This window comes from Erpetoichthys calabaricus, chromosome 3, assembly GCF_900747795.2.
Source record: "Erpetoichthys calabaricus chromosome 3, fErpCal1.3, whole genome shotgun sequence".
NCBI classification, from domain to species: Eukaryota; Metazoa; Chordata; class Cladistia; order Polypteriformes; family Polypteridae; genus Erpetoichthys; species Erpetoichthys calabaricus.
The window spans coordinates 221,119,947-221,144,177 of record NC_041396.2 but is presented as its reverse complement, the minus strand read 5'-3'; the positions used below and the strand labels follow the sequence as shown (position 1 = coordinate 221,144,177).

General features: G+C 38.2%; 3 protein-coding genes across 5 annotated transcripts in view; 2 read left to right on the top strand and 1 right to left on the bottom strand.

Annotated features, from left to right (window-relative positions):
- The window catches only part of zufsp (zinc finger containing ubiquitin peptidase 1), a 50,942-nt gene extending 37,747 nt beyond the window's left edge, over positions 1-13,195 (bottom strand). For both annotated transcript variants that reach the window (XM_051924669.1, XM_051924670.1), the window contains exons 1-2: positions 13,100-13,195; positions 1,197-1,803 (exon numbers count right to left, since the gene is read on the bottom strand). In XM_051924669.1, the coding sequence (XP_051780629.1) occupies positions 1,197-1,770 (574 nt within the window). In that variant the 5' untranslated portion in view covers positions 1,771-1,803; positions 13,100-13,195. The remainder of the gene's footprint in view (positions 1-1,196; positions 1,804-13,099) is intronic.
- rwdd1 (RWD domain containing 1) overlaps positions 1-24,231 on the top strand; it is a 506,701-nt gene that overhangs the window by 351,151 nt on the left and 131,319 nt on the right. The gene's annotated exons all lie outside the window — the stretch shown is intronic.
- kpna5 (karyopherin alpha 5 (importin alpha 6)) overlaps positions 17,288-24,231 on the top strand; it is a 95,055-nt gene continuing 88,111 nt past the window's right edge. For both annotated transcript variants that reach the window (XM_051924673.1, XM_051924672.1), the window contains exon 1: positions 17,288-17,406. In XM_051924673.1, coding sequence (XP_051780633.1) covers positions 17,403-17,406 — 4 coding nt within the window. In that variant the 5' untranslated portion in view covers positions 17,288-17,402. The remainder of the gene's footprint in view (positions 17,407-24,231) is intronic.

Sequence of the window (24,231 nt, the reverse complement as noted above, 5' to 3'; positions counted from 1 at the left end):
TACAAAAAGCATTTATAAGGTGTGGTACTAGTCAAAGGGGGTGTTACTATGTACTGACCATGTCGGGCACCTAAACTTTAGCTTCAGGCCTTTTCATTATTTTGTACCTCTGAATGATGGAAATAAAAATGTAATCTTGCTTAAAATATTAAAAAAATGTGTCATCTTTAACTTTATGCCTTTTGGTGATCAGTTCATGTTCTGCTCATTTAACTACAGTGATCCCTCGCTATATCGCGCTTCGCCTTTCGCGGCTTCACTCCATCGCGGATTTTATATGTAAGCATATTTAAATATATATCGCGGATTTTTCGCTGCTTCGCGGGTTTCTGCGGACAATAGGTCTTTTAATTTCTGGTACATGCTTCCTCAGTTGGTTTGCCCAGTTGATTTCATACAAGGGACGCTATTGGCAGATGGCTGAGAAACTATCCAGCTTACTTTCTCTCTCTCTCTCTCTTGCGCTGACGTAGGGGGGTGTGAGCAGGGGGGCTGTGTGCAGCTGCTTCCTGAAGGACATGCTGCACGGAGCTTCGCATACTTAAAAGCTCAAAGGGCACGTATTGATTTTTTTTATCTGTCTCTCGCTATCTCTCTCTCTCTCTCTCTCTCTGTCTTCCTGCTCCTGACAGAGGGGGTGTGAGCTGCCGCCTTCAACAGCTTTGTACCGGCGGTGCTTCGCATACTTAAAAGCCAAAAAGCCGTATTGATTTTTTTTTTTGACTGCTTGCTTTGCACTCCTTTGAAAAGGAAGATATGTTTGCATTCTTTTAATTGTGAGACAGAACTGTCATCTCTGTCTTGTCATGGAGCACAGTTTAAACTTTTGAAAAAGAGACAAATGTTTGTTTGCAGTGTTTGAATAACGTTCCTGTCTCTCTACAACCTCCTGTGTTTCTGCGCAAATCTGTGACCCAAGCATGACATTCTAAAAATAACCATATAAACATATGGTTTCTACTTCGCGGATTTTCCTATTTCGCGGGTGGCTCTGGAACGCAACCCCCGCGATGGAGGAGGGATTACTGTATTTATAGTAACAGACATTTTATGTAAGAGTACCCAAACTGTTGCATGCCACTGTAACTACTAAAAGCCAACATTAATAAGAATTGTTACAATATTGTAACAAACACATCAACATTGTTACCTTAGTGATTCTTACAATAGATTTAGTTAACTGTTCATTAGCCAACCTTGATTTTGAATTCCTTTTGAAGGAGATTTAAGAAATTTCCGTTTGAGCTTTACTGGTCCGTTTAAATTTGACTTGCAAGGAGAAGACTTACTGTCCAGTTCATTGTCAGGGCTGTCAAAATGTCTACCCATTTCAGAAACAAAAATCTCAGTTTTCAGTTTATGTTCATTTGCGAGGACTGGTGTTTCTGTTAAAACAGGACACATCTCTTTCGTTGAAGATGAAGGCACTTTTACTTCAGTTCCACATAATTCCTTATGTGTTCCAGTACTGGTATCATTTTTACCTTCCATGGATGTTGAAGCACATTCTTCCTGAAATACTGCTGGAAGCTCTAAACCTGAAAGTTTTTTATGATTAATGGTACAATCTGAATACTCATTTGTGTTTGCTGCTTCAAAACTATCTTCACAATGAGCAGTATTAATATGGAACTGTAATTCATCATATGTTATTCCTGACATACAGCAAAAGGGGCAGGTCAAGTCATTTTCAAAATGACTGATCAACAGATGTGTCCTCATATCTAGTTCAGATAACCCATCTTCTCCACAGATGTCACAGGTATGCATGCTTTAGTTCTTGTTTCTTCACAGAGTAGCAGTCTAAAGTAAAAGATCACAGATTCAAATTCCTATTATTTGTAAAATAAACCCTTTTACACAGCAAAGATGATTACAAAAACTTCAAAAAATGATTGAAAAATAATTCTTGGTGCACTTAAAAAAAATTAGCCTGTATCCATGCAGACTGTTATTAAGTTGTAATTTCATATTGTGTGTAAATTTCTAAAGCTTTTAAAAAAAATTTGCTCTATTCAGGAAATATCTTGGTTTTGGTAAATTAAGTAAATGAACACTAAGCAATTGTGAATAATTATCTGAACTCCCAAGTGCATGCACAGCTCAGATCTTAAGAAGTAAGCAGGAGAGAAAAATGTTAGGGAATTATGCACTGAGATGTATACTAAAACTCTGGCCATGTCTTAATGCATCTGTTTTTTTTTTTTTTTTTTTTTTTTTTTTTACTTTTTAATGGAGGAGATGAGTGCATCTAAATAATACCACGAAAGGTGACTAATGTGCTTTACTAAAAATTCTGTTAAGATTGCCCAAGATTGCCTTCTCATGTACATACTGTATATTGAAATAGATGGATTTAACTGTGAAAGGCACAGTAGTATCTCATCTTGGTGCCAAGTAGACGGATGGCACAATGTGTGTGCACATTAATAAAAAAATGCCATTATTCTGCTCTTCTTTCTCCAAATCCAGCATTGACTATTTTTAATCACAGAGTGCAAATTAAGTCTCCTTCTCTTGGTAGGACACTGCTACATTAAAATTATAGGAGGATTTTATAGGTACCAAAGATTCTTTGTCCTCCTGGTTTTATATCTCCCACCCCATTATTACTTTCTAAATTAGCTGTTATCATAATGTATATTGCTCCTCAGCTTAATTTTATTAGTGCTATGCTTCAGTTACCCACTCCCATTAAACCAATGGCAAGAAGTTAGATCCCTCCTGTGTAATGGCAAAGCACCATCAATCAAACAATATATTTATATGTCACAGGTGTGATTGAGGGGTGGCCCTACCCGATATTGAATTATATACCACTGGACATTTACTTTGAGAACTGTTTGGTGTTGGCTACAACTGCCTGGAAGCCCCCATTCTAGTACTCAATTGAATCTAATGTAGCCCAAGCCAGATCCCTTTCACTTTTCCATTTAACTTTTTGCAAGTTTAAAAACAGCTATTCCTTTTATTAGTCCCCAATCTCAAATGCACTTAAAGGTTGGCACAACGTAGAAAAGTATGCATGTCCTTCCCCAAGTCTACATTCCCACAATTCCATTTTTAATAACTACATTGTCCACATAGGAAATAGTCTTCTCTTGGCGGTGGACTGAAAACATAGTTGTATCACTACTCAGATGTTTACGGCTTAGGGCTCAAAATGCTCCAGTCACGGAAGTCAACTTTCATTTTATCTTTAAACTACAACTGTTTGTCAAGTCTTGTGTTATTTCTCAGTCTTCTCTACTTTACCTCACTTTCTTGCAACTTTCTAACATTCTTTATCCTCTGAGATGAAACTGATCTCTGCAACATATGCCACTTTACAGAAACCTGCCTCTAAGCCCTTGCCCATTCAATCAGTCTGAGAATGTGATCTTCCACTATCTGCTACTCTTGACTGGGACCTGATTTTTAAGAACATTAAAAGCCAAAATGATCAAAATAATCAATTTAAAATTTGCCCATCACCTATATCGCACCCCAATGAACATTAAGCTACGGGCATTTCAAAGGATCCCCTTTGTTATACAAGTTCCTCAAAATCCCTAGGCACTTTCATACATATGTAATGAGAATGTCCCACAGTTTCAGCCTTTTGGAAAGCCCCATCCCCTCAAATCTTTTTCCTGGACCTTTCTGCTCTCACTCTCTGTTTTCTTTCTACAGCAGAAAAAGAGTTCTCTTTGGGCACAAATGCCACAAAGTTGGCTTGAACTTCACTCTTGACATTCCTGGACTCTCTGTTCTGAATAAAGATGATTTTCAAAAATTTGAAGTTGTATGTTACTTGAATTAGCTGCTGCAAGAATTACTTGAAGCGGATGACTCTAGCATTTTTAACTGATACTGCTTGTGTGATTTGTTTGGGATTGCTGGGATGGAAGTTGAGATTTTAAGTTTACATATTTTTTTGTCCAGCTATGCCTTTCCTTCTCTAAGTATATCTCCCACTACTTGGAAATATGGAGTGGGCGTTTTTATTCATTTATGTTTTCTGGATTTATGTTCAATTTGCAATTAAACTGTATTTGCAAATTTATTTAATATAAATTTGATCACAAAAAGATGTAATATAATCAGAAACCTGGTCTAGGGGATTGGGGCTGTAAAATTCAGTTTATTTAGATATTGTTCAAAAATGTTTTCATAGCCTGATTTACTTAAATTGCACTGAATATGGTTCTATCCTGCAGTCAATTGCATAATCTTGATTTCATTTAATATACCACACCAGCAAAGAAAGGTTTTGTTGATTAATATATTTCAACATTGGGCTTTTGACTTATTACACAGCTAATAAATGCAGATAAAGCTAGCAGCTCATTACAATGGACATCTGACCAAATGAGAACCATGTTACTTTGTTTCAGTGTGTGGTGGTGGTGGATGACATTCTGCATGTGTCTGTGGGGCTCAGTCACAGACTGAACAGACTGAAATTCTTTAAGGAATCATCTGTCCTGATCTGTCTTGCACCAGTAGATCAGTGAAAGGAAGCTTTGAAAGTTGTTCAGCACTGTTATCACGCTGCATGAACATAGAAAACTGGCATCAGAACTTACTATTTATGAATAATCACTACCTTTATATGATTCACTATCACTAGAACTAGAATGTATAATTTTGTGTCTAGTCATTGCTTAAAGACTGTCACTATTACAACATGACAAATAACTTTCTTCTTTGTGTGCTTTATGCTCAGACAGCTCATATTCAGCTCTCCTGTTGCCTTAAATGCTGGCCAACCACTGCCCCCTGTCACTGCCTGCAGTTCAATGAAGAAGCAGAAATTCGATGATGACAGTGTGAGTGCAGTTAGTTGTGCGTAAGTTAATGCGGAGATAATGTAAAATTGTTAAAGAGGACTGGACTGGCCTGTCTTGTGGAAGGAAAATTTCTTGAAAAACAAAGAAATATTTTTTCATATCTTGACTAATTTTGAGGCCCCTGTAACACAGGTTAGCCTCTGCAAAAGTCTGGCAGTGACAACAGTATAAGCAATAGCACAGAGATTGCAGTTTGATTGCTATTTTTTTTATCAAATTACTAATAAAGTACAATGTTATATACTTACATTAATTCATTACAAATATATACCTTGTTTCCCCAAAAATAAGACCTACTCCGAAAATAAGCCCTAGCATGATTTTCAGGCTGCTCTGTAATATAAGCCCTATCTCAAAAATAAGCCCTAGTCAAGATCGTCAGCTGAAAAGTAAGGCGCCACACGATGCAACGCGTGTGCCCGAAACATCCATTAAATTTCAAGGACACCTTGCCACAATATCTCTGAAAAGAATGTTTAATGATTACATCCATCAATTAGGGGATTCACCCATTCCAGCAGCATCGACACAAGACAGAAACAAAATCCCTGGACGGGGCATCAGCTCATCGCAAGGTGAACACAAACACACAAATACACTAACGTCATTGTAGCTTTACCTAATCCCCAAACCTTTATGTCTTTGGATGGAAAACTGAGCACACTGTGTAAACCCACCAGGAAAAAAGCAAACTCCAGGCAGGGATCACAAGGGACGTGACTCCCTGCGAGACAGCAGCGCTACCACTCTGCCACCGTGCCACCCAATATGTGTAACTATTAAAAGTATTCATTATTTAAACAAAGTTAATGATTTATCTGTAAAATGTAACATACATATTTTAATGCATTTCATCATGAAAATGATATCAAGTATAAATCTAAGAATTCTAAATGTGCAGAGAGCTGGAATATCATAAATTTAATGTGTTCCGTGTGGCGATCTCTTGCTGCTTGCCGCTGCTGTCAGGTCAGAACTAAAAACCAGAAGCGAGTAGCGATTTAACAACTGGGTCAGTTTTAAGATGACGTTTACGAGTCTACTTTAATGATAAAGTAAACTACGAGGTTTAAGTGGACATTTCGAGTTTAAAGCCGAAATTTCCACTTTAATCACAAAATAGACATTTTCATTATGTCCTTATTTTGTTTCTCTGTGGCTCAAACACGCTACCGTACGTTCTGATGGTATTGTGAAGGTGCAAAAGACAGGGAAAAAAAAAAGACGGCATAGAAGATGGTATGTGAGACTTTTAAAATATATTGTGTCATTACTTTGGGGAATATGCGACACTTGAATATAAAAGCACCACAAATGCATTTGTATGTCTGCATTTTGCTTCACCACATCAAACCCATTCATCAGACATCGAAGCACGCACATCAATCCTGTTGGATCCTAAAAGCAGCTGGAGTAACAAGAAATTCAGGTTGGAATTCAAGGTTTGAATGTGGAGACTATATGTATGACTATATTCCAAAAGAAGATGAAATGACTGTGCAGTATTTGGATAAATGTATATTGTTGTACATGAATAAGCTATCCCCTGAAAATTAGCCATAGTGCATCTTTTGGAGGAAAAATTAATACAAGATCCGGTCTTATTTTTGGGGAAACACGGTACACATTTGGTATATCCAAAGTCATATGAATGAAAATAGGAAACAATCCTGCACATATTTTAATGTAAAATAAATCTAACAGCATACACTTACACAATTCATCTCGGCCTGTTCACTTTCTATTTTACCTCCTTTTTTTCAAAAATTTTCAGCAACATTTCTCTTAATTGTGCCTTTGCTGAGTTTCTAAAATACTGATCCTTGTATCTTGTATTCAATTAAAAATAAATAAAAAAATATTTATTTAAAAATAAATTATTACTGCCAATATATTATCCATCCATCCATTTTCCAACCCGCTGAATCCGAACACAGGGTCACGGGGGTCTGCTGGAGCCAATCCCAGCCAACACAGGGCACAAGACAGGAACCAATCCTGGGCAGGGTGCCAACCCACCGCGGGACACACACAAACACACCCACACACCAAGCACACACTACGGCCAATTTAGAATCGCCAATCCACCTAACCTGATGTCTTTGGACTGTGGGAGGAAACCGGAACGCCCAGAGGAAACCCACGCAGACACGGGGAGAACATGCAAACTCCACGCAGGGAGGACCCGGGAAGCGAACCCAGGTCCCCAGCTCTCCCAACTGCGAGGCAGCAGCGCTATCCACTGCGCCACCGTGCCGCCCCAATATATTATTGTTTAACAAAAGTATTAACATTACAGTACTTTGAAGAAACAATCATGCCCTAAACCAACTCACAACTGGCAAGTTTTACGTCAATCTGCCAATTACGCATAAGAAACAAAAAACATCCAGTTCTGACTGCCAAAAAACTGGTGCATCACTAAACTGGTTGACCTTCTTGGCAAACAAGAGCTAAAAATGGCCTGTCTGTGTGCTTTTCTGATCTTCTTTTAGATGGAGATCAAAATGGCACACAATATTACTGATGCATCATCATCAGGGTGTTATGCAGGTGAAAACCATTCTGTCTTGACTTTTACTCCACAAGAACACATGAACTGTGTCCAGATCCAAACACAGTGATTTTGCCAATTCCATAGTTTCTGCATATTTATTTAATTTTTGAGTTATAAAAATGAGCAGCAAAAGCCCCTTGCACTTACCTTTGGTGGGCCAACCCTTTGTCTCCACACAGTATCCTTCTCTATATTTAAAAAATCCTCTAATTATTCTTTTCATCTTTAATTCAAAATCTCAACAAATATGAAACCTTTAATTGAAGCAAAATTATTAAAAATATGAATAAATTCTTATCGTAAATCAAACATGTTTCTTAAATATATATGTGTCACAATTACTGGTGCCCCTTTGTTCAATACTTTTCCCAAGAAGACTGCCCCGAGTCTTTTCCTATAATGCTTAATGAGGTAGAACAACAGATGGCAAGGTGCTTGAGGTCATTCCTCCATACAGAATCTTCACAACAACATTTTTGTTACAGCTCATTTTTCTTTTATTTAATTTACCAATTGTGTCAATATTAGTGAAACACACCATATATATGTGTGGAGATATATAGTAAAATAATACCTCTTAAATCATATGATGTTCTAAATGTAATGAATGAATGGGTAGACATGTTTGCCCAGCAGTGTTCAGATATTCCATCCTGAGCTGCATCAAGTACAGCCCAGATAGGCTCTGGTTCCTGCCACACAGAAGTGGACTAAGCTGTTCCAATAATGTGGGAACAGGAGACTGGATAGATGGGCATTTCTCCTGAATACAGAATATTTAATTCTAACTAAAATATGGCAAAACCTTCTTAGAATTGCATTTTATGTCATTAGCAATAGTGTTTCCCAATGGTATCTCTAATTTCAAGTACTCTCATATGCTCACAAGATACAGGATATATTTGGTCAGCACTAAACGTAAATCTTGTTTATAAGCATTTTAGAACTATACTTTGTTCAGTTTTCTTTTCTTATTTTTCAACTGAGCATCTGTTATGTTTTCTATTGTGCTGATCTGGGGTGCTAATTTTCCACTTAAAGCAGTCTATAGTGTTTAAACCCATGTTTATGAACAATCTGTTATTTAAGTCTGTATTTTATAGTTTGACATTACATCTTTGAGTTCCAGCTCTTGTGATTCACAATTAATTTATATTCCCCATTTACACCGAGTTAATTAAAGTAGCCAATTACTATAATATACCCCTCTATACTTTGTCCATTTGCACTACCTACACTGGGTGTTTACAACACACCACCAGCCTTGACAGCTTTAACAAGAAATGAATGCTGATTTCCCAGCTGATGTAATATAGCATATAAAGCTGTGTTTTAAAACAATTTAGTATTTAAATCTGTGTTTTATGGTTTGCCTATCTTTCTTAGGTAACATCTACAGTATTTATTCATACTATACTCATTGCAATCTGTTGAATATGACCAGATTTATTACTGTCGTACAAATGAGCTCATGTACAAATACACACAAGTCCATTTTTTTTAATGATTCTAATATTACAAAGAGAATCTTGTTTTTAATTGTACATGATACTTTTAATTTATTGTTTTGGATTTTGTAAATTACAGTCAATAAGTCACAAATCAATCACCCATACAATCAGTACTATATCCAATACATTACATTTCACATCAACCACAATATTCATCACCCACCCCATAACCTTTATCCCTGTTTATTACCTTTTGGCTAGTAAATACAACATTATGTTCAATTTTATAACCAGGCTTTTGCATTATTAAGTATGAATTTTGTACCTAGTACCTTATTTCAACTCTCAGGCTAAAACTGCCCTAAACACTCTTTAAAACCCTTATCCCATACTTCAAACTATCCATATTACTAACCGAGAATGTTAAACCGGATGGACGCAGGGACATCCGGCCATGAGCCGTGGACGCAAAAGACGTACTGCGCAGGCGCCCCAAGAAATGAGGCGCTGCAACCACAGAAAAAAGGAGTCAGCACAGAAAAAAGGAGTCAAAGAAATGAGGCGCCGCGACCACAGAAAAAAGGAGTCAGCACAGAAAAACGGAGTCAAACGCCGGCGACGCACACAGCGCCGCACGAAACCCATTGCACACGAAACTAGCACACAAAAAAAAAAGAAGCCGCTCGCGCCCCACAAATCCCACACCCACCTCCAAGCACACCCCCCCCCACAAGCAACGGACGGGACACACACAAAGAGGAGGATTCAACAAGCCCCTGGCACACAAAAAAAAAGAAGCCGCACCCCCCCCCCAAAACCAACGGACGGGACACACACAAAGAGGAGGATTCAACAAGTCCTTGGCACACAAAAAAAAAAGAAGCCGCTCGCGCCCCACCAATCCCACCACCCCCTCCAAGCAACATCCCCCCCCTCCTCAGACGAAAGAAGCCGCTCGCGCCCCACCAATCCCACCACCCCCCCCCAGACGCTGGCAAAGCACACAGCGCCGCACGAATCCCATTGCACACGAAACGGGACGCACACAAAGAGGAGGATTCAACAAGCTCCTAGCACACCAAAAAAAAGAAGCCATGACCGCCACACAAAGCCCATTAGACAAGAAACGGGACAGACTACGGACATGGCACACGAAACGTTCACAAAGACGACGATTCAGACCCACAAACACACTAACATCAATAAGAAGTGACACCCAAAGCCCCATTTCTGAAGGAACCGTCCGTATTAAACATACGTCATCTCAACACCTTCACACTATGCAGCATAGGTGGATCTCCTTACACTGAAGCACTATTAACCGTTCAACTGCAGAAAAGGCTCCATATTAACAGTGAGTGCGATCCTCCTTATTACTTATCCATATTTCTCACGCTGAAGAACAAACAAGTCATGAATACACGATCACAGGTACAAAACGATACGGCTCGGATAACGGGACCAAACACACGAACCCGCATGAAAAAACAAAATACACGGCGGCGCATACAATGCACTTCTGAACCTCCGGAAGAAAAAAATGTCTCGGCTCCAAAAACGCAAAGCTCAACTAACACATTAACAGAAACCAGCGCATATGGACAGACACAATGAACGTACACGCATACAGCACGCGTCTCAAAGTGCTGCATCGAAACAGGCACGGATTCAAAACGAAACACCTCCTGTCTCGGACATACGTAAACGGCAGCGAAGGGACAAAATAAATAAACGCAGACGTCTACACCGCGCATCTGGAATGCTGAAAAACAAGCAGGCAAGGCTCCAAAAAGAGAAAGCTCAACTGACCGACATACAAAAACGAGCAAGGCTCAATACAAACAATGCACGCAGTAGACTACAACGGGCTTCTCACACAGCACAGGCAAATCGATTACAGCTCCAAAACAACACGTCCCAAATACTACACATACAACAACGCGCCTCTCAAACGGCACAAGCAAAAGATACACGTCACGGACATCAACGACAGACACCTGCTAAACACTTGCGCCAGTTAGCTGACAACACGTTCAATAATGAGTCCACTATTCAGGAAAATTCATTGGGATTAATGAATGTCATTTGCAATCATTGTCATTCACTTAACTTCCCTGAAGAAACAACTGACAATACAAGTAATGAATTTACACGTTGTTGTCAAAAGGGTCAAATTAGACTGCCTCCTTTACATTCATATCCTGAATATCTACAGAACCTTCTAACTAACGATGTACCTGAAAGTGAAAACTTTATGAACTGCATTAGATCCTACAAATCGGTATCCACTATGAACATGAACAGTGGCACTGCACATGACATCCGTCTTGCAAAACTGTTAATTATTGATGAATGTACAATGGCATCCAGTCACTTACTCAACACCATTCATAAACTTCTACAAACGTTGATGAATAATAATATTCCCTTTGGAGGAAAGGTTCTTTTATTAGGAGGAGATTTTAGACAGTGCTTAGCTATTGTTCCACATGCCATGCGCTCAGCTATTGTTCAGTGCACCTTAAAATACGCAGACAATTGACATTGCTTTCAAAAGATACACTTAGTACAAAACATGTGATGTCCAGATCCAGATCATAACAATTGGTTATTACATCTGGGAGATGGTACACTCACCAATACAGATAGACTTCACCCAGATATTAGTACAATTCCTCAAGCCTTTATCTGCGACGACTTAGTTACAGAGATATTTGGAACAGCAATCTCATTAGACCAAATGCCCCTTTTAACACAATGCGCTATATTATGTCCAAACAATATTAATGTAGAAAACATAAATACCCAAGTCATTGCATTACTTCCTGGAGAGACACAACTCTTTCTAAGCTCTGACAAAGTTGACTCTGATCACGACGATGACCATCTTCATTGACCTTACAAGTTCTGACCTGAAATTACCTTTTACACTTAAAAGGCGTGTACAAAGAAATTTTCCAATAACCCTTTACACTGTGCCACACACTTTATTGTTTGCTTTCTATTTGCATCATCTACACCTTCACACTATTCTATATCTCATTCATACATCACGCTCCTTGTCATTTCCCAACACCAGGGGTTGGCGAGCGAAGCGAGCAGGGGGCGGAGCCCCCTAGTTTTAAACTAAACTGTGCACAGCTCTTTCGAATATTTTACAGCTCCACCTGCTCTTGTGAAACCGGTTTAAACAGTACAAGTCCCATCTACTCCAAAAGGTACCTCAATACAAGTATATTTGGTAGATATTTAGTTTTTACTGAAACTTAATATAGAAATATAACAAACAACAACCGGCCTTAAACTCACCCAAGAATTACCAAACAACTAAATAAAAACTCCAGAAACCTGTACCTCTCTGATCTACTATACTACTAAAGTCGCTGGATATTTCAATCGGATAATATTATTTATTCTCCTAGACAAGTTCTCAAAACGTTTAATTTGCTGCTGTTGAAGTTCAATTCAAAATCTTCTTTCGAACTAATAAGTTGTAAATAAATCAGCTTTAATTGACATTAAGCCCGTTAATACACTCGCACTGCATCTATGCAATCACCATCATACACGTAAGTTGACAGTGGAGCATTAAGTAGAAGGCCTTAACGTTTTTAACAGCCTCAACAGTACATATCTAGGTAACAACCGACTACAGAAAACTCACCCATCGTTTAATGTTGTACCAATGCTTACTTAGTATGTCACAATTCGTTGATTCCACCTTACTGCTTTTACGGGATTTCTGCATCTTCTCCGACACAGTCTATATTTCTCCTTTTTTCCAGCTGCCCTGGTATAAGCTAATTTCGGTGTGTGAATAGACATACAGTACTTTAGGTTTTGCTCCAGCCTTGCGCAGTATGACAGGTCAGGTTCTCACACACGCCCAGCGCCTATTCTTTGGGTTAAACTACCGGTAGTATAAGCATGATATTTTTATACTTTTTATACGTTTTCTTATGGCTCTACCCACAATCTGATCATGCAGAAAGGTAACATCTGGAAAAGATAATCTACAAGTTTAAAAATAAAAAGCTCCTATGTATTTTTAACTTATAAAGGCCGGGAAATCATAACTTGTTCAATTGTTCAACCGATGAAGTTTAAGTGTGACTATTCCAAAATCGAAAAGTCGAGTCAGTTACCAAAATTAACAAACGTAAATAATCCACATAAAGTTAAAAAGGAAAAACTAAGGTTATCATTACTGCTTGTTATGTATAACTTATAAATAAAGTTAACGTTTTACCAGTGTTTACCTGTTTCGCACTGTTATTTGTGTTCCTTCTTCTGCAAATTCTTTACTGCATTACCGTGTAAGCTGTGCGCGCACTTATTTCCGCATGACGTCAGACGCAAACACACGCTCTACTTGAATCGGATTGGTTAACATAAACCATGTGATTGTAGAAAAGGATTCATACAACACATTTGTTTTGTCTTCAATGGCTCTGCACTTTATCCGTTTTGCAAGTGACGAAAGAATCTCAATGTTTACTCGATTGAAAACTAGCAGCTAGGAGATCATTGCTTCAGTTCTTACCATTGACTTCCTTTGTTCACCCACAACAAGTACGTTAACATGTCTATCCATGCGTGAACATATGAACTGACGACAAAACTGTCACAGATATTGAAAAATTAAAAACTTTGGCATTATTGTTTATACACATCTTAGTTTAAAGGGCAATATAAATAAATATTAAAAGCTGCCGTGTTATATTGTGCAAAATTCGGGAATTTGCCAATATGTATTTGGAACCGTATAGCAACTTTTGCTAAATTATCAATCAAATAAAATTTCATTTGTCCCACACAGCGATAACAGTGAAGTTGCCTTTGTTGAATTGGCTGGTTTCTTCGATCATTTCCTTTGCCCTAGTCAATATTTGCTTGGCGTGGAATTTCTGGTCGTTAGAGAGTGCACACCCAGTGAAGCGGTCACTGACCGCACCACTCTACAGAGATGTGTTGTCCTCCTGCGTTGTGTTCCTAAACCACGCTGTAATACTTCCTGCCGGGATGGTGGATTTATAGAAATTCTTCATTATCTGGGAGGGCAGCCTAAAATCACTGAGGCATCTGAAGTGCTAATGTTGTTGTGCCTTCTTCCCCAAGGTGCCACTGTGCTAGAACCAGGTCAGGTCCTCTGTGATGTGGACTCCAAAGTAACTGAAGCTGTCCTCCTTCTGTACCTGAATGCTGTTAATTCTGAGGGGTGGTAGTTCCTCTGATGTTTTCTCCCAAAGTACACAATCAGCTCCTTTGTCTTGCTGACTTTCAGTAGTAGACTAGTGTGTCCTGACGCCAGTGTGACTCTCCTCTTGATCCTGATAAACATTTTAATTGTCATTAGAGATCAGGCCTACCACAGCTTTGTCATCAACAAACTTGACAGTGATGTTAGAATCATGTGCAGTCATGCAGTCATACATATAGACGAAGAATAGCAGAGGACTCAGAACACAGTTCTGTAGAGACCCAGTGTTGATGGGGAAGGGTGATGGAGTGTGGCAACTCACTGAAAGCACCTGAGGTTTGTCTGACTTTAAAGAAGTTAAAAACCCAAGTCCCTGAGTTTGGTTATGAGCTTAGAGGGGTTCATTTTGTTAAATACTGAATTATAGTACAGTATATAAATAGCATTCACACATAATTCCCCCTCCTGTTTTCCATGTGGGCCAGTACTGTATGTAAAATCAGTATTATAAATGGATCTATTGGAGCAATACGTAGACTAATGGATCTAGTTCTTTGGGCAGTAATAAGAATATGTAATTCTTAATTAACTTCTTGGAACACTTATTGATATAGGTGTTGGTGCAACAGGACATCAGTAGTCATTCAAACAGGTTGCATGTGATTTCTTAGGTACAGAGACAATGACAGATCTTTTCAAGCCTAAATACTAACATCTAAGCAGTAAAAATTAACACTGACTGTACAGGTTGCCGTATATTATATAAAATAAATGGAAATGTATACACATTTTATATTAATAATGGCTTACAGCTGTGTTTTTCAACCTTTTTAAACTTGGGGACCAGTGAAAATAGGGGAATTATTTTGGGGACTGCTAAGACAGAAATAAAAAAGCATTATTTATATAGTATAAAATAAAAATTCTATAAAATAACCAAAAGAGAGCAGTAAAATTGCTAATAAAAGAATTTTAAAATGAAATTGAATATAATAGAACTGAAGTTTTTAGAGAGCAATATTTAATTCAATAAAAGCTATGGTGAAATCTGCTGTTGCTTCTTTGCAAGAATACTTGATAACTGTTGTTGCAGTGTTGTTTCTGACAGATGAAGCACTGCATTGACATCTGTTTGGTTTCTCTGTTTGTTTTTCATCAGTGATAGGGCTGAAAAATTCTCACACAAATAGCTAGTAGAAAATAAGGGTAGCAATTTAATAGCTGTGGCGATAGTTCACTGCCTGGGGTTAAACTGAAACCAAGCTTTAAGTACTCCTTATTCTAATGCCTAACAGAGTTTTCTTTTCTTTCTTTTTTTATTGCACATTTCAAAATACTAACACATTTCTTTTAAACTCGAAACACTTGTACTTGGCTTACTTTCAGTGTCATCACTACTTTTCTTCTGACTATTGTTTTCGCTTTTAAAGAAGATTAAATGTTTTTTTGTTTTTTTCTTTCCATTTTGTAGGTTTTAAATTTTAGAGCAGAATGACATAAGAAGTAACTTGCCTTCCAAAATACCATAACAAAGTATTTGCAAACAACCAGGGTTTACATACCAGGTCCTCCCTGTGTGGAGTATGCATTTTCTCCCACTATCTGTATGAGCTTTCTTCGGGTGCTACAGTTTCCTCCCACAGTCCAGAGGAATGCAGGTTAGATGAATTGGCAATTCTATAATGGTCATAGTTTGTGCTTGGTGTGTGTGGTGGGTGTGTGTGCTCTATGACAGACTGATGTCCTGACCAGGGTTTGCTAGCAGGGATAGGCTCCAGTGGACCCCTGCAACCCTACAGGTTAGAAAATGACTGAAATGTACACTGCCTGGCCAAAAATACAGTCACCACCTGGATTTAACTAAGCAAAACACTAAGTAAGAGCCTTCTATTGAATAAGTACTGCAGTGATTAATATGTTTCAGCTAGAAACAAGTTATTTAATACTAGGATGCAGTGACTACCAGTACCTTCTTATTTCTTAAACAACCATATATATCTTGTGGTCATGGAAAAATGTTATTCTGTTTCAGAAGGGTGAAATTATTGGCCTGCACCAAGAAAAAAAAACAACTAAGGAGATGGCTGAAATTCCTAAAATTGTGTTAAGAACTGTCCAGCACATAATTAAAACCTGGAAGGAAAGTGGTGAACCATCATCTACAAGGAAGAAATGTGATTGGAAAAAAATCTCTAATGATTGTGATTGGAGATCACTTAAAATTTGGTGAAATCAAATTGTAAACAAATCGACAGTAGAACTCACAGCTATGTTTAATAGTGAGAGTAACTGCATTTCCACACACACAATGCGAAGAGACTTCAAGGTATTGCCACTAAACAGATGTATAGCCTTAAGAGAATCACTATTTGAAACCAAACAAAACGCTTAATTTTGCTAGGGAGCATAAAAATTGGACTCTGGATCAACAAAAAAAGGCCATGTGGTCTGATGAGTCCAGATTTACCCTGTTCCAAATATGTGCATGAGCGTAAGAAGTAAGGCAGATGTTTTGATGCACCCATCATGCCCACTGCCTGATATGGGGTTGCTTCAGCTGGACAGATCTAGGTTCATCAACGTTATGTGCCCAACGTTTTTCTTCTCTGATGGCACAGGCATATTCCAAGATGACAATGCTAGGATACATCAGGCTCAAATTGCGACAGTGTGGTCCAGGGAGCATGAAACATCATTTTCACACCTGGATAAACCACCACAGAGTCCAGACCTTAAGCCCATTGAGACTCTTTTGGATGTGCTTAAGCAGACTTTAGGCAGCGGCGAATGCGTGCCGTAATCAAAGCTAAAGGTTGTCCTACAATATATTACAGTGTGCGATTTATTTATGTTTTGTCCAGGCAGTATTGTACGTGTTGTTGACAGGCGAGCTGATGCAATACTACCAAAACAATGTACTATCATCAAAAGAATGAACCTGCCCCCTCCATAGCTCCTTGGCAGACAGTATGTATTCCTACACAGTGCCACTTATACTCGTTTTATCAGGAACCGCTGTCAACGCTCCACTTCGCTATGTGATCCAGGCGTATATGCGGCAATAATTATTTCACGGACCGGCAGGAAATTTGTGCCAGGCCGGACCCGGTCCGTGGACCGGCTGTTGAAAAATACCTGGTTACAGCAAACCATTAATTTCAGACAATTTGTGAATGCATTGAGAAGCAACTGTGTAATTCAATATCCCCGCCCACATCACGTGGACTGCAGTGGGGGCTTGTGGGAATATTACCTGCCATTGACAGAGAGTGGCGCCATATTGCGCTCAGCTGTTACTAGCGAGAGAAGGCGGTGGTCAGGATTAGAAGCTGCGCACTTGCATTCACTTTCACCTATTTCAAATGGGTAAGGCTTTGTGACTCAATCAGTAGTTTATCGGGAAGTGTTTTTTCAGTAATGCAAATGTGGTTCATCAGTGAGTTAACAGTAGCGATAAATAAAAAGTATATATATATATATATATATATATATATATATATATATATATATATATGCGCTCCTGTACATGTTGTATTATTGCATCTACATTTAGTGATCGACTTAATTGCGAACCGGCGTCCTAGCCTCATTCCCTTCTGAGTGTTATTTTGTTTTACATAAGGCCTCGTTAAACAGCGTGCCTTTACTTTTTTTGAAAGGTTATCTGTAATGTCACACGTGTTAGAACATTGAAGGCCTGATCTTATTCCTCCGAAATCAAATTCTATATAAGCGATACACTGGTGCTTCGCCCCCCTTGTAGTACTTTCGGTAGATTACATTACGTTTGTCTGTTTTCTCCTCAAGGATAGTCCCAAAGCGGAATGTGCTGTGGCCCAACTATAGCCCTTTCCGCGATCCTCATCGTTGGGCTTTAATTACCCCCTTAGAAGAATTCCTTTTATTTATAGAAACAAGATTACAACCGTTACACAACATCAACCGGTGAATTTTGGTTGTTCTGAAAACAGACGTTTAGCCACCTACCTATATGTACCTTATTTGCACGACTACTTTGAATCTCAAGGTGTTTCTAAAGCTGTGAGGAGAATCAATATCATAATCATTTATTGAACAGGTTGTAAGTAACCTACAAATATGCGTCATATTATTACAGTTCAAATTATTTAGGTAGACTCGCCTGTGCAACATTAATGCATACTTCGCTGTTTTTTCGATTCTTGCTTTGTTGTTCAAAAGTTTACAAATTTTCCTGCACTGCCAAAATAGCCCGTGTTGTGTCGATTGATGACTTTTTCCCTGTTGCCAGGCATGGTAAGTGCCAGAAGCGGATCGACACTCTGATTCAGTATGGATTCCAAATAGGAATTTGTTAGCAGATTAAAACTGGTAGTTAAATGGGAGTGTAAACAACACATCTAATACTTGGTATTAAAGCAATAATCAGTAAGTCGTCCGTTATATATCATTCTTGGGTTGTGTCACATTTAAATGCATACAAAACGCACGTTGCATGAAATGGTTCAATCATTTGTTTTACATTACCTGGTACTTTAAAAACTAAGCCGAAGACTTCGTGCTGGCCTAATATTGTTGTTGGAAAGACAATCCAACCTTTAAGGTTAAAAATTATATCTGTTTTTTAATTGGCCAGTTAGACAGATAAACAAAGCAACACTATATTTACATACAGTGCACAACACAGTTAAAAACTGGTAATTGAAAGTAAAGCATCATTAAAAAAGTACATATACCTACATATGTATTGCTGGTGGCATGACATATTTGAGAATTACAAACTATGATTATCCATCCCTTTTTTTTTTTTTTAAACCTGCTTCATTCTGAACTGTGTTTTGGGGGAGCTGAAGCCTTTCCTAACGAGCACAAGGCATGAACTGCCCCAGGAAAGGGTGCCAGAACTATGATCATCAACTTTTATATTTAATTTCAGATTATGTTTGTGTCCTGATAATGTAGAAATAACAAACTGTACTCGGACTTTGCCTATATATTAATTTTTTTATACCGTATTTTATTTATGGAGGAGACATTTCCTTCTGAAAAAAACTCCTGAACCGTGCAAGTTTGCCATGATGTCTGTACGATTTAAAATTGCCTCAATAGGTGAATTAATGTATTTATGAAAATTTGCATGTGTGTGAGTATGTACTGTAAGCATTGAAAAGTTTGCAATAACTCAGATTTTTTTTTTTTTTTTTTTTAAATCAAAAACAATGTGTATATCAAGGGACCACTAAATTGACTGAAAAAATATATAATTAAGACAATTACTAATGTTACAAATGGAAATTACTACTAGAATTGACTAATTTATTACTAACATTTGATTTCAAAGCCCCATTTTTGGTATCCATTACTCCAGGATCTTAAAAGTGAACTCTTATAGCTTATGTTTAAATGCTAATTGGTTATTACTAAAAACTTTATAATTGTGTTAGTATAGCTGAACCTTGAGGTTATTCTGTGTGAAAGATTTCCAAGAAGCTGAAGCTTTCCTACAAAGATGTGCACTACTCGAATTATAAAAGAGGGTAAACTGAACTACTCAAAGAAGCGGAAGGCACAGATTGAAAAACTGTACAAGAGCATAAGTACATAAGAGTCTGTAGTTTGAAAAGCGGACACCTTATTGGTTGTCACTAGGATGTTTCCATCCTTCCTTCCACCAGGCAGTGTGGTGTAGTGGTTAAGGCATTGGACTTGAAACCCTGAGCTTGCAGGTTCAGATCCTGCAATGGATGCTTTGTGACCCTGAGCAAGTTACTCAATCTTCCTGGGCTTCAATTCGAAAACCAAATGAATTGTAATCATTTGTATCATAAATGTTGTAAGTTGCCTAGATAAAGGTGTCAGACAAATAAGTAAATATAATGTAAATAGTACACAACAAGTACCAGTGTCATCTGCAGCAGTAAAAAAGAAAATGTTAAAATGGGCCAAAGAATACAGACATTGGATGGTGAATATCTGCATGATGATAAACGTTAGTCAGTTTTAACCTTTTTATTTGTCAGTTTTGGATAATGCTTTTCTTTGAAACTCTGCCTGTAACATGTCTTTTTCATTACTGCAGGTGACATGGGTGTGTGTAGGTGTATGTGTATATAAAAGTTCATATCTGTTCATTTAGTAGTTAGACTATGCTTTCAGTGCACCATTTTGTAATGTATTGCATCTATACATTTTTCATTTTAACATCTGACCCATCACAAAAAATAGCATTGCTGTTGAAAGTCCAATACCAGTTGCCTTATAATTGAGGCAGCACAAACCCTGACACTGTAACTTAATATTAAAATAAAAAAATATTGGAAATAAAAGTAAGATGAAAAAGATAGAAATATCATTCTAGTCCATTAAATGTCCTGCAGATTTGCCCATATTATATGCTGTTGCAAAAGAGTAACAATCATGCAAATAAGTAATACATTCAATTAACAGTTTTAAAGAAGGTATGGTGGAGAGTTTAAGTTTGAGACCCCAGCAGTCATACCATCAACTACTGTACATCCTTCTGTGTGACAGTCCGTGAGCTCTGGTGGAGTTAGTACTATCTCTATCTGCCTTTCTTTTTTTAAAATTTCCTTTATTGAATTACTTTTTTTTTTTTTTTTAATAATGCCGACTGATGAAATGAACAATCGATGGATTGTATCAGTACAGGTGACAAATGCATAGGAATGGGTGTGTCAAGAAGTACATCCTTGAAAGGGCATGTTGAAAGTGACAATGTAGTTATTGTGAGCTGCAGTTAAATTCTGTTGAATTAATTTTCTGAAATAATGCTATGGATGTAACCACTAGACCAATAATAGTCTATAATTTATTGTGTACTGGGACAGCTAGTACAGTGAAACCTCGGTACATGACCATAATTCGTTCCAAAACTCTGGTTGTAAACTGATTTGGTTGTGAACTGAAGCAATTTCCCCCATAGGATTGTATGTAAATACAATTAATCCGTTCCAGACCTTACAAACTGTATGCAAATATATATATTTAAGTTTTTAAGCACAAATATAGTTAAACCATAGATTGCACAGTGTAATAGTACACTAAATGTAAAAACATTGAACAACACTGAGAAAACCTTGAACAACAGAGAAAACTAATATTGCAAGAGTTCGCGCTATACAGTAGCCTTATGACCCGATCGCTGTAAACACTCTTTTTTTAATGAGTTTAAAGCACAGGGGGGAAAAAAAGGAACATTTGAACAAATCCGAACTTTATTTAAAAACCAACCATAAACCATCAAGAAAGTAACATTGCAGGAGTTCACGCTAATAGCCTTACAACCCGATTGCTGTGTAAACTTTTTTTAATGAGTTTTAAGCACAGGGTAAAAAATGAACATTTGAAAAATCAGAAATTTAATAAACAACCAAGAAAAGTAACATTGCAACCATTCACGCTGCGAACCGAAAAATGAACATTTGAAAAATTCGTAATACAAAAACTAACTATAAACCACCAAGAAAACTAACCTTGCATGAGTCGAGTTCTGGCATGAAGTGAGGAGGAACCGGGTGGAGAACAATCCGGTCTCGTCGCAGTTGAAGACTTGTTGTGGGATGTTGTCTTCGTCCTCCACTAATTTTGTGAAATTTTTCACATTCTTTCGCAGCTTCAACATTGGAACTAGCAGCCTCTCCATGCCTTACCACACTATGAATGCCACTTCTCTTGCGAAACTTTTCAAACCATCCTCTACTGGCTTTAAATTCCTCACTTTCGCCACTCGTAGAAGGATAGTTTTGCAGCAAATCGCCATGAATCCTCCTGGCTTTCTCGCATAACATCGCCTCGCTTATGCTATCCCCTGCAAGTTGCTTCTCGTTCAGCCACACTAGCAACAGTTTTTCCACCTCTTCCAGCACGTGAGGCCTGTCTGGTTAACGCTGTAACTCCTTTTGCAACATCAGCAACTTTAATAGATTCTTTCTGCTTTAGAATAGTCGAAATTGTAGATTTTGACCTTTCTTGTACTCGGCGGCAAGATCAGTAACACGAACGCCATGCTCATACTTTTCAGTAATTTCTTTCTTTACTTCAATTTCAATTTTCTGCAAAACTTTCTTCTCGCCACTCTTCACTTGCTTAGAAGCCATGGTTAACTGCAAAAGCACACGAAATACTGTAGAGCACAAAGAGTTCACAGGTAAAGCACGCACGTCTGACTGAGAACATTAAACAGGGAGAGGCTGAACACGTGCTTAAATACAGTAATCTGCACGTATGAACCAGAAGGGAAATGAAATAGAGCACAAACAGTTCACAGCGAAAGCACGCACGTCTGACCGAGAACAATGCAACACGTGCGGAAATCATCGGCACGCACAAACTGAAAGGGAAACTGGCTTGTTTGTATACCGAGTGTGTGGTCGTGAACCGAGGCAAACGTTTGGCGAACTTTTTGGTTGTGTACCGAGACGTTCGTGAACCGAGGTTCCACTGTATCAAACTTTATGTATAAAAAACAAAAAAAAAAAAAAAAAGTAGTAAATGACATGTTGAACTAGACGGACACTACAGTCCACTTCTTCTAAAGTAATTTCTAGACTGTTCCTAGCTCATTACAGAGGGATTACCTCCAGTGGACTATGCCTGGTACACCCTTGTGGGAGATCCTTACCTGGGCAGTTAGAAACAGCCCTGAATCTCTTCTAAGCCCAAGAAAAGCAGTAGTTCTATTCTGCGTCCTGATATATGGTTGAGTTTCTCATCCTATCGTAGAGAGTGAGCCAAGTAACATTTCACAACAACTGTGTTTTTAGAGACTTGTACTCGTACTCTTTCTTTCAAGGTGATATAGGCTAATCAGTTAATCAAAAGCCTTGTCCAAGATCTTAGTTGTCAAACATAATTAGGCTTATAAATGGTTTGGCTTATAAATTCGTTTGATATGCAGAAGTTATGATTAGCACACAAAAATGGATGAAACGTTGTCTGAGAAGGTTAGGAAAGGATTTGATACTTGCACATCCTCTCTCTGACACATTGGCAATGAATACTTCAGCAAAAGTGTATAAAGAAACACTACTGGGGGCTCCTTCACAATGATGGCAATATGCCTTTGTAATGCTTCTGTTGCTGAAAATACTTGGTAAATAAAAAGATGCCTCAAGACTTTAAAGTGAAATCCAAAGACGTCCTTTATTTACACCACGTGGTGGAGTCTTGCTATGTGATCAGCAAGGTGCTCCAGAGGAAGTCTGATTAGTCTTGGGCTGGGGATATACTTCACGCTATGCGATGCATGCGGTTGAGGATACTGCTGCCATGTAAGCAGTGAACTGTCTGTACCTGCATGCGTACTTTAAGTAAATCTGGAGGATTACACTGGGTGGCTGTGCAAGAAATCCTCACGGTGAGAAAACAATGTCCGGATTCACGGTGTTGTGAATTGAGGGAAGCCTGATGCTAAACATTCTTTGCATTGTGATGCTGTTACGAAAATGCAAAAAAAAAAAAAAGGCAACAATGACACAGAAGATGGTATGTGATACCTTGACGTCATCATTATGATGGGGATATGTGATGCTTGTATTGCCTCTACGAGAAATAGATAAAGAAAAGCACCATGCATATTTAAATTTGATGATTTGCTTCATCATGTCGAACCATTCACCAAACATCAAAGCATGCAGATTTATCCTGTTGGAGCTCCATTACTGCTTGCTGTGACACGTTGATAATAAACAATGATGAAAACGTATCAAAACTTGAACACGCACGGCACCCATATTTTTTGCTAGTACTGCAACTCATGCACGCATTCATATTAATTTCTGACAGTGTGCTCAGAAGATGTGTCAAAAGAATGCTGGGAATGCGTGGCAGCCATGATGCATGCATGTAAGCGTTCTAAGCGTAAAGTGTAAACTGGTCCTTAGGAGAACAGCTCCTGTTCATTAGGTTCATTTACATGTAGTAGCTAGTAAACACTTGGATAAAAGGCACATTCTAGCTCAGGGGTGGGAAAAGTCATTCCTGGAGGGCCACAGTGGGTGCAGGTTTTTGATCCAACTCAGTTGCTTAATAAGAAGCACTTATTGCTCAAGTAACACTTCTTTATTTTAGTTGTCTTGCTCATTAAGATTTTGAACCCTTATTGCTTATTTTAGTCTTAAACAGCAGTATTCTTGGTTCTTAATTGCTCCTTATTAGCAATAAGATGCAAATGACAAAAGAAACCAGCATTTC